General features: G+C 41.5%; 1 protein-coding gene across 5 annotated transcripts in view; it reads left to right on the top strand.

The window, feature by feature from the left end:
- Positions 1-12,070, top strand: part of MDFIC (MyoD family inhibitor domain containing) — a 164,142-nt gene that overhangs the window by 81,287 nt on the left and 70,785 nt on the right. For all 5 annotated transcript variants that reach the window (XM_056573861.1, XM_056573860.1, XM_056573863.1 and 2 more), the window contains one exon: positions 3,447-3,572. In XM_056573861.1, the coding sequence (XP_056429836.1) occupies positions 3,447-3,572 (126 nt within the window). The remainder of the gene's footprint in view (positions 1-3,446; positions 3,573-12,070) is intronic.

The following is a 12,070-nucleotide window of genomic DNA, read 5'->3' as shown; positions in this document are numbered from 1 at the left end:
CCTTAAACCGTGAGTCACGACCTCTCACCCCTCTCTGATACATGAGGTCTTCTTTTCTGCCTTCTTTTCTGCCTTGTATTTAAAAAAAAATGTAGTGCCCTTCTTATCCCTCGTCTCACCTCCCTCTGTAATAACCTTCTTTCTGGTGCCCCTCTACCCCCAGAATTCCTACACGTTTCTATTGTAGTCATCCCTAAGCCTAACAAAGATCCTCTCCTCCCCATTAATTACCACTCGATCTCTCTCATTACTTAGATATGAAGATTTTTACTTCTATTTTGGCCAGTAGGTTGAATTCTCTCCTTCCAAGCCTCATTCATAATGACCAGCTGGTGTCCCTGGCTGACAAGCCCCCGACAATATACGAAAGGTTTTAGACATGATCAACTGGGCTTCCGTTACATCCACCTCCCTGACTTTGTGAAACCTCGATATAGACAAGGCCTTTGACTCCCTTTCATGGTGTTATGTGTTTGGCGTGTTACGAGCGATGGGATTTTCTGGTCCTTTTATCACGGCCTTACATTCCTTTATATTCTTGCCCGCTAGCATACCTTAAGCTTCCCTCCCCGTCTCCTACCCCAATTGCTATAGAGAGGGGTACTCGCCTGGGCTGTCCCTTATCGCTGGCTTTATTTGCATTGGCTATGGAGCCACTGGCGAGTCTCCTTCACTCCTCTTAGGAGGTCCCGGGTGTATCTGTTGCTGGGTCTACCTATAAGGTCAATCTTTTTGCTGATGACCTTTTACTTACACTCACCAACACCTTTAGTCTCTCTCCCTAACCTGTTTGCTCTCCTAGACCGTTTTTCTGCCGTCTTGGGCCCTGTAGTCAAAAGCAACAAGTCTGAGATCCTATTCTGTAACACTCCTGCCTCAGTCTCTAACCTTGTCCATCTTAACTTTTCTATTCGTCTCTCTTCTTCTCATCTTCCTTATCTAGGCATAGTACTTTTTGCTTCGCTTTCTTCTCTATACAGGCTTAATAATCCTCCTCTCTTTAAATCTCTCTGAGATGATACTTCCAGATGGAACCTACCACACATTTCATGGTTGGGGCGCCTCCATTCTGTTAAGATGGTGGTATTACCTAAACTTCTGTATCTGTTCCACATGCTGCCTATTCCAGTCCGAATGGCAGAATTGAAAGCCATAGAAGGGGATGTTTTTCGATTCATCTGGCGAGACCTTCGTGCCCGAATTTCCCGTTCCATTATGTACTATCACAAGAGTGTGGGTGTTCTTTCCATCCTTAGCTTTCTCTCTATTATAGGGCTGCTAGACTGGCTCAATTGCTGTTGTGTAACCTTCCCTCTTCTTTCCCCCGTTGGGTTACTTTCGAATATGGCGTTCTGTCACCTTATACTTTATCCTCTCTGATGTGGCACTTGGGCCCGATTTCCTCCTTTGTCCCTCCATCTGCTTCCTTATCTCTTCACTCCCTGCTCCTCTGGCGTACAATACATTTCAAGACTCCTCTTCAGTCCCCTCTATCTCCTGTCACCCCCCTCTTCCAAAAACCCTCTTTCCCCCCCAGGTCTCTCTCCCGCAAATTTCCGTTGGTGGATTGAGCAATGCCTTCCGTTACATCTCGCTTTGGCACTCCGGCTGTGGAGTCTTTTCGCCTTTCCCAAATCTTCTTTTCTTCATTCTGTGCTATCTCCCCCCTCTGTAGTAGAACCATCCCACCCAGATAAGAAATTACCTTTATGGTTCAGTGGGAGGAGGACTTCCAAATATCTCGAACTCTTCCAGAATGGCACTCCTGTTGTGCCCAGTTGAGTAGAGGTAGCTGGCAAGTTTCCCTGACTGAAACAGCTCTCAAGATTCTACATAGAACATATGTCCCCATGCAACTTCATGCTAGCTACGCTACCATCTCCCCTCTTTGTTTTCGTAGTTGTCAAGATAGTGGTTCCATGCTCCACATTTAGTGGACGTGTCCGCACATAGTTGTTTTTTGACGCAAGGTCACTGACCTTATTTCCTTAGTCATGGACACCCCCTGTTCTCCTACCCCTGCTGTTTGTTTATTGGACATGAAACCTGAGGGTATGTCTCTAGCAAAATTCTGCCTTGCACAATTTATTATATTAGCAGCTCGTATTCATGTCACCTCGAAATGGAGCTCTGCTGTCCTGTCTGTGCCAATGGTAGTTTTGAGAGTTAATCATATTATGTTGTCAGAAAAGTTAAATGCCCTTAGGTGCGATGAGATGGCACTGTTTGATAAGACTTGGCAGCCTTGGGTCGCATCTCCACATGCTCCCAATATGTCTTATCTTTCCCTGTGAGTTCTTTGCTCCGTATGCCTTCTTCTTGCTAGCTAATACTGCTATGACAATGTCAAATCCCTCCCCTCCCCTGAACCTACCCTGGCCTTATGTTCTGGTCCTTGACCTATGTTTTACAGTTTTTGTTTCTATGCTGTATGCATTTGTATTGCACTGCATTCATTTTTATGCCTTTCTTGTGCTTTTCAATAAATTTCTCTTTTTGACACTAAAAACACCTGTATTTGCAAGATGATGACTCGAAAAAGACACAGTGAAGACAAAAATACTCTTAAGATTTTTTAAGAGTTCTACTTGGAGAGTGGATAAATAAAATGACTTAAAGTACACTCAGTGACTCAAGTAAAAAAAAAAAAAAAAAATCACTGTAACTCTTCCTATAAAAGGATGTCCTGAAAAGCTGAGTGATGATGTACAAAAATGCTGCCGCACCCGCAACTCCCCCCCCCCCCCGCACGTCAGAATGACAGACTACAGTACCACTGAATGTTATAATTAAATTCACACTACTGTGTTAGTGCATAGGTTATCCACCATGTACAGACAGTCGAATCTGCCCCGGCAAGCTTTGCTATTTCTTCTTCCTGAGATAAGCTCACACTATGGATATCACTTTATGGCACTTACTATTGTGATCAAACCGTTGGATCACTTGGCATAAACTTCTTTGACTATGTTGTATTTTGCTTGGATTTTGAGAAACACTAAAATATAACAGGCAGGAAATATGTTGTGGTTAGTGGATCTGTCAAAATAAGCTGCAACTAACAACTGAAGTCTCTAGTTTATGGACAAAAGTTAGAGGTCTGTTCAGCCTTACTCATTAAAATACCAATTGAGAGTTTTGCAGAAAAGTGGATGGGGCAGTTTATCACTTCCCATCTCAGGTTGCAGGTACCATAGACCCTGCTGTAAACCTTTCCCTCTCATTCTACAACTGTTCCATTATTGTAAGCACATTATAAGTGTAAGTAAATAATTGTAAAACTGTTGTATTGAGCATACGAACACAGGTACTGTATATTAGTAATAGCACTGGAGCCCAAAAAAGACTATAGTGTAAATGTATCCCTGTAAAATATATTTCTGACTGTAAGTTCACATACTAGTGATCAAATCTTTTATTCTGTGTTTTTTGTTTTTCTGTTTTAGAAAAATGTGAAAAGGACAATATGGATGTGGAAAATACAAGTCAAAGTCAGTATTTCAAAAACAAAAGTGTACAAACAGATTTAGAAGATTCTATTTTGGCAAATAAGGCAGATGCCATTGTAAAAAGTAAGTATATCATTTGTTTTTTCTGATACTGTCTTCTGGAAGAACATATCTTTCTCATACATACTAGAGCACTCAGGGGGATATCCTATATATATCACATTACCCATAGTGTTTGTTCTTTCAGCCACATTCATTGGAACCGATTTACTAAAACTGTCTAATTCTTAGTGCAAACATAGAGGGTCAGTCTTCAAATGTGCCATATTCATCAAAGTGTACCAGGCTGATACCAACTATTATTTGACTTGCTTCCAACCAGAACCATGCACTAAAATTTCAGCAACTTTAAAAAAAAAATTTTGTAATGCCACCCTCTATTTGTTGGACTGTGTAGAAAAGTGACTAAAACTTGTTAAATGCAAAAAAGTAACGAAAGTCACTGATCTGTCACTAAGAGGTTCACTACCCCAAAGTAGCCTCTTTGAGCCTTTTTATGGGGCAATGTGGTAAGCATGTTAATGTGATAAGACGCAGGTTTTAATAAGACCACACCTGTAATGATTTACATATCTGCCTGAGACATAACCACAAGCAAAATTTTGCATTAATTGGACATTTCTCTCTGGGTGCATATTTTTTGTCAATGAATATATAAAAAATACATTTAAATCTGGGAAATTTCCATGTTTTCTTATCAGCCATATCTCATCGCAGCATTTATGGTGCCTTGTTGCAGACTGAGCCCTTCCTAAATTCTCTGTCTGAAGTAGGAGATGAGGAATACCATGCTTCGCACTCTCTATAATCATCTATGTGCCAAAATTAAGAATAGATCAGGAAAAATGTGTAACTTTTGTCCCATGCAGAATTTCAGTCCCCTGCAAAACATTGTTTTCTTCATTAACATGCAAAATACCCTGCAGATTAAGAAAACTGTGGGCAGGTTGTTTCGCCAGTACACTTTTATTATTCATTTCTATGTTTAGTGTTCCCTTACCGAGACATATTAGCCCTCATTTACGAAGAATGAAGGGGGAGATTTATCAAAACCTGTCCAGAGGAAAGTTGCTGAGTTGCCCATAGCAACCAATCAGCTCGCTTCTTTCATTTTTGAAAAGGCCTCTGCAAAATGAAAGAAGCGATCTGATTGGTTGCTATGGGCAACTGGGCAAATTTTCCTCTGCACAAGTTTTGATAAATCTCCCCCGGAGTGTTTATCTTGGAGGGATTTCAGGTTTACTCCGTGTACTTTTCACTCTGATTTACTAATCTGTCTCACGTCAATTTCATTTTGTGTCGCAAGGGTTGAAATTTGTGTTGCATGCAAAATTGTGTGAAAGGGAATGGCCATGATTGAGTATTTAAAAAAATGTAAAAAAAAAAATGTAATGGTTGGGGCTGCCTTGATTAAACTTATTTTTGGTTGTAATATACCCTGAAACCTGTTGAAATGTAATTGAAAAAACATTCAAAAAAATATTAGATTACAATAAATATAATCCTGATCGTGATGTATTATGTATACATTTTAATTATAAACTAAATGGTTAATAAGTAATACAATTAGGCAATTAACAGATATAATTAAATACATTTCCAAAAAATAGGTTTAAATAATATACAAAGGTCTATAAAAAGCTTTTCAACATAAAGACTCCATTTTAATTACTTTACCGACTGCTCAAAGGTGTAGGGTTTTGGTTTCAACAAACTCACACGTTTTTATGTGTATTTTCTCACACTTGAAGTGATTTTGTCAGGAACACACCCCTTTTTTCAAAAACCACGCCCCTTTTGTCGGGTTTTAAAACCACTCTGAGAGATGCTGGTTCATGTCTGTAAAATGTGTCACATGAAGTGTTGTTGCACGAGCTGTGCGACACAATTTTAGCCGCACAACCAGACAAAAAGTGACGGGATTACCTAAGTAAATGAGGGCTATTGTATCTATGCCAATTATACCGTGTATGTGGTGTATTGGTAGCAACACCAAATACACTTCTTTGGCTGCTCTATGCAGTTATATATTGTGTATGTTTTTATGAAGCTTGAAAACTTTTATTGGCTTTTTTGCAGATGACATCAGGTTTTTATGTTCTAAATAGTCTCACCTTATCATTCCTAATCCCAACAAGCATTTTTAAAGTATCAATCAAAGTGCAGAGCCATCATATCACCTAAAATAAAAGGCTAGCTTTCATCTACATTTGACTCAGGCCAGAACTGACAGCCTCTAGTTCAAAAGCTGATGACAGAGCACAAAAAACCCAATATTTACAATTTACAAGCATTAATGATTGGATGCTGTCCTCTCCATTGGCCTCGTATACCCAGGACCCTTCCCTCTGGCCCCTTTGCTTCCATATGCTTAGCCACCTCATAAATATTCATGGGACCCCCTTCACCCATTTGAGCACAAGGTGGGTGGGCATATGGTAGCCGAAGGAACGGAGGCAGGGATGCTGCGTATGCATCACCACAATAACCCCATGCATTGGGTTTAGTGCGGATGAATCAGCTGCCGGTTTCCATTTTTAAGTGTGGAAACCTGATTTACCATGTAAAACTTGTAGCTGCAGGTTTCTAAGGAATTTCATGCTTGTCACAGTCCCAGAATAAACGGATGGTATTATGGCGGAAATCACATTCTTTCTACTTTTTCTTATGCCTGAATAAAGTATCTTGTTTGTGTTTTCAGCAGCAAGTACATTTGGGTTTGTGTATGCAATATGATATTCTTTGATATAGTGCTTAAAATGTTTCCAGCTATAGAAGGTCTGTTTTGTACATCTGCTACAACGTTACATTTTTACTTCAATCACAACATGAGACATTTATTCATTAAATGGGCACTGTCATTAAAACGAATTTTTGCACTCCTTATGGTAAATAAAACACCTTTCTAATGTACTTTGTTTAAAAAAAACTCAATGTTTTATTTGTGTTTAAAAAGCTGTCACTAGGTGTCTCCCTACCTTTCTAGAGCACATCCCCCCCCCCCCCCCCCACACACACACACACACACACACACACACACACACACAATATCCAGATCAGGGCCCCGTCTCTCTCTGCGCCTGGAGCTGCAGATGCCACGTCATCCATTCATTTCTATTGGAGCTCCTGAGATACCAGAGTGCTGCAGACATTGATTTTATATTTTTGGCTGGACAACCCCTTTAAATTTTTAATGGGTTGTCCAGGGTTAGAAAAAGGGCCTACTTATTTAAATTAATAGTGCCACTTTTGTCCATAAACTCAAAAAAAGACCACACTTAGGGTCTATTCGCCTGCGGAATTCCACCTGAAGTGAAAACTCAATACACTTCTATGGGATTCCGCACTCCCGTTTACACTTTGGAAATCCCACTTGCGTATTAGCGAGATTTCTGAAGTGTCAACGGGTGTGCGGAATCCCATAGAAGTGTAATGGGCTTTCACTTCAGGTGTGTGAATAGACCCTTACTGGTACAAAGGCAGGTTAAAGTAACAGCTTCTTGTAGGATATAGACAAACCTCAATGCTGTCACAGTCTTGCCCCATACATTTTACTGAAAATAAGCTACAGTAAATTACCAAACACAGCCTATGGTCAGGTAATGTGCCGTTTCAGAAAAAAAGCAGCTCCTTTTTTCCAATGTTGGGCAACTCCTCTCAGTATTGCTCAGAATTACTTCAGACATGCACTCTACACCATGAGTCTTTTCTTTACACTCCTTCCATGAATAGTGCCCTCCTTCCTCGACATTCCCTCCAGCTCCCTTAATGACAGTTCTCCCCTGTATACAAGAGTGTGAAGTATACATGTGAGTGTAGTATAAAAGTGAGAGGGACTTAAGATTAAGGGAATACTGTAAGAAGTGTTGTGAGCCTTGACTGCATATCTGTGGTTTTTTTTTCCCTCTCTTTCTCTGTCTGGGAGGATTACAGGTGGAGAGAGGGTGGAGTAACTAAATAATTAGCAGCTGATAAATTGCAACGGTTTGCAGCCAGCTAGCCATTTGCATTCACTTCCAGGCAGTGGAAGAGAGGTGGTTGTGGTAAATATAAAGCAAGTACACTAAGCGATTGTTGAGCTAGCGATTGTGTGTCTGTATACAAGTGAGTGTAGTATAAAGTAGAAGGATACCTAGGAAATAGGGATTATAATATAATACATTATAACTTTTTTTTTTTCAAGGGCATCTCTCGAGGGGCCACAAAAACAATGAACCTTAGGAACGCAAAGTTCGATCAACTCAGAGAAGCCCTTAATAATATAAAATGGGATAATGTTCTCAAAACATGAATACTGACACTAAATGGGAGACTTTTAAAAATATCTTAAATTCTCACTGTAAGATGTATATATTGTAAAACCAATATGGATGAATAAAAACGTTAAGGGGGCAATAAATGACAAAAATAAATCATTTAAACTACTAAAACAGGACGGCAGTGAAGAAGCATTAAAAACTACAGAGAAAAATGTAAAATATGTAAAAAATAAAATAAAAAAAAGATAAAAGCCGCAAAAATAGAGACAAAAAGACTCTTTGCCAAAGAGAGTAAAACTAACCCCAAAATGTCCTTTAACCCCTTAAGGACCCGGGGTTTTTCCGTTTTTGCATTTTCGTTTTTTCCTCCTTACCTTTAATCTCTTAAGGACCCAGGGCGTATGGATACGCCCTCACACCCTGGGCCTTAAAGATCCAGGGCGTATCCATACGCCCTGGCGTTTTCCGGTCCCTGCCGCACACCGGGCAGAGATCGGAAGCGGATGCCTGCTGAAATGCTTCGGCAGGCATCCAGGGCAAACGCCAAATCGCGAGGGAAATTGCCCGTGCAATCTGGGGCGATATTGTGCTGATCGGGTCTCTGGGACTCGACCCCCCGGTAATTTTGCATTATCCCGGTTGTCACAGACAGCCAGGACCATGCTGAAGGCTAGGAGCGAGGTGGCAAGCCTGCCACCTTCTCCCATCCCCTGCGATTCTTCGGTTATCTAACCGACCAATCGCAGGGGGGGCGGTTACTTCCTCCTGCCCGGCCCCTGTGAGGACGGGAGGAAGACCGGAGGACGTGCCGGGGGAGTGCTGGGGCCCAGGCCCAGGTACTTACCTCGTCCCTGAAGACCCGGATCCCGGCGATGAAGACGGCGGCGGCGACAGGTGAGTTCCTCTTCAGCCGCGGTCTGGCCCTTTACAGAAATGCACGTCGCCGTAAAGCGACATGCATTGCTGTAATGGGACCCTGTATACTACAATTCCCAGCATGCCCAGACAGCCCTTGGCATCTGGGCATGCTGGGAGTTGCAATTTTGCAACATCCGGAGGTCCACAGTTTGGAGACCACTGTGCCCTTCCAGATGTTGCAAAACTACACATCCTCAGCATGCCCTTACTGTCCAGGCATGCTGGGAGTTGTAGTTCTGTAACATCTGGCCCTTCAGATGTTGCAGAACTACAACTCCCAGCATGCCTGGACAATTTTGGCATACTGGGAGTTGTAGTTTTGCAACATCTGGAAGGGCACAGATTGGGAACCACTGTATTAGTGGTCTGCAAACTGCAGCCCTCCAGATGTTGCAGAACTACAACTCCAAGCATGCTGGGAGTTGTAGTTCGGCAACATCTGGCTCTAAAGATGTTGCCAAACTACTACTTCCAGCATGCCTGAGAATGTTTGGGAGTAGTGGTTTTGCAACAACTGGAAGCACACTGGTTGGGAAACATTGTCTGTTTCCTAACTCAGTGTTTCTCAACCCTTGTGCCTCCAGCTGTTTCAAAACTATAACTACCAGCATGCACTGATAGACTGTGCATGCTGGGATTTGTAGTTTTGCAACAGCTGGAGGTTCCCCCCCCCCCTGTGAATGTACAGGGTACATTCACATGGGCAGGGGGCTTACAGTGAGTATCAGGCTGCAAGTTTGCGATGCAGCAAATTTTGCGCGGCAGCTCAAACTCGCAGCGGGAAACTCGCTGTAATCCCCCGCCTGTGTGTACCCTAAAAACACTACACTACACTAACACAAAATAAAATAAAAAGTAAAAAACACTACATATACACATACCCCTACACAGCCCCCCTCCCCAATAAAAATGAAAAACATCTGGTATGCCACTGTTTCCAAAATGGAGCCTCCAGCTGTTGCAAAACAACAACTCCCAGTATTGCCGGACAGCCGTTGACTGTCCAAGCATGCTGGGAGTTTTGCAACAGCTGGAGGAACCCTGTTAGGGGTATTCTACGCCAGTGATTCCCAATGTCCACCCCTATGCAAATCCCTAATTCAGGCCTCAAATGCACATGGCGCTCTCTCACTTTGGAGCCCTGTCGTATTTCAAGGCAAGAGTTTAGGGTCACATATGGGGTATCGCCCTACTCGGGAGAAATTGGCTAACAAATTTTGGGGGCCTTTTTCTCCTTTCACCCCTTATGAAAAGGTGAAGTTGGGGTCTACACCAGCCTGTTAGTGTAAAAAAATAAATTGTTTATACTAACATGCTGGTGTTGCCCTATACTTTTCATTTTGACAAGAGGTAAAAGGGGAAAAAAAGCCCCCCAAAATTTGTAATGCAATTTCTCCCGACTACAGAGATACCCCATATGTGGGTGCAAAGTGCTCTGGGGGCGCACAACAAGGCCCAGAAGGGAGAGTGCACCATGTACATTTGAGGTGATTTGCACAGGAGTGGCTGATTGTTACAGCGGTTTTGACAAACGCAAAAAAAAAAAACACATGTGACCCCATTTCGGAAACTACACCCCTCACGGAATGTAATGAGGGGTGCAGTGAGAATTTACCCCCCACTGGTGTCTGACAGATCTTTGGAACAGTGGGCTGTGCAAATTAAAAATGTTGTACAGCCCACTGTTCCAAAGATCTGACAGACACCAGTGGGGGGGGTAAATGCTCACTGTACCCCTTGTTACGTTCCTCAAGGGGTCTAGTTTCCAAAATGGTATGCCATGTGGGGGTTATTTTGCTGTCCTGATACCATAGGGGCTTCCTAAATGCGACATGCCCCCCGAGCAAAATTTGCTCTCAAGCCAAATATGACTCCTTCTCTTCTGAGCATTGTAGTTCACCCGTAGTGCACTTCAGGTCAACCTATGGGGTACCTCCATACTCAGAAGAGATGGGGTTACAAATTTTGGGGGGTATTTTCTGCTATTAACTCTTGCAAAAATGAGAAATTTGGGGTGGAAACACAAATTTTAGTGAATTTTTTTTTCAATTTTTTTACATATGCAAAAGTCGTGAAACACCTGTGGGGTATTAAGGCTCACTTTATTCCTTGTTATGTTCCTCAAGGGGTCTTGTTTCCAAAATGGTATGGCATGTGTTTTTTTTTTTTTTTTTGCTTTTCTGGCACCATAGGGGCTTCCTAAATGCAACATGCCCCCCAAAAACCATTTCAGAAAAACGTACTCGCCAAAATCCCCTTGTCGCTCCTTCGCTTCTGAGCCCTCTACTGCGCTCGCTGAACACTTTACATAGACATATGAGGTATGTGCTTACTCAAGAGAAATTGGGCTACAAATATAAGTATAAATTTTCTCCTTTTATCCCTTGTAAAAATTCAAAAATTGGGTCTACAAGAACATGCGAGTGTAAAAAATTAAGATTGTGAATTTTCTCCTTCACTTTGCTGCTATTCCTGTGAAACACCTAAAGGGTTAAAAGGCTGACCGAATGTCATTTTGAATACTTTGAGGGGTGCAGTTTTTATAATGGGGTCATTTGTGGGGTATTTCTAAGATGAAGACCCTTCAAATCCACTTCAAACCTGAACTGGTCCCTGAAAAATAGTGAGTTTGGAAATTTTGTGAAAAATTGGAAAATTGCTGCTGAACTTTGAAGCCCTCTGGTGTCTTCCAAAAGTAAAAACTTGTCAATTTTATAATGCAAACATAAAGTGGACATATTGTATATGTGAATACAATTTTTTTTTTTTTTTGGAATACCCATTTTCCTTACAAGCAAAGAGCTTCAAAGTTAGAAAAATGCAACATTTTCAAATTTTTCATAACATTTTGGGATCTTTCACCAAGAAAGGATGCAAGTTACCAAAAAATTTAGTAGAATATGTCACGAAAAAACTGTCTCGGAATCAGAATAATAACTAAAAGCATTCCAGAGTTATTAATGTTTAAAGTGGCAGTGGTCAGATCTGCAAAAAATGGCCGGGTCCTAAGGTGTAAAATGGCTGGGTCCTTAAGAGGTTAAAAAAATCATAACTCTTTGAATCTTTCACCTAAAAATCCATATGATGGCTTATTTTTTGCGCCACCAATTTTACTTTGTAGTGACGTCAGTCATTTTACCCAAAAATCTACGGCAAAACGGAAAAAAATCAATGTGAGACAAAATTGAAAAAAAAATGCCATTTTGTAACTTTTGGGGGCTTCCGTTTCTACGCAGTGCATTTTTCGGTAAAAATTACACCTTCTTTTATTCTGTAGGTCCATACGGTTAAAATGATACCCTACTTACCGTATTTATCGGGGTATACCACGCACCGGCCTATAACACGCACCCTCATTTTACCAAGGATATTTGGGTAAAAAAA

This window comes from Hyla sarda, chromosome 4 (genome assembly GCF_029499605.1).
Source record: "Hyla sarda isolate aHylSar1 chromosome 4, aHylSar1.hap1, whole genome shotgun sequence".
NCBI lineage: Eukaryota > Metazoa > Chordata > Amphibia > Anura > Hylidae > Hyla > Hyla sarda.
The sequence above is the reverse complement of the archived record's forward strand: the minus strand, read 5'-3'. Positions and strand labels throughout refer to the sequence as shown.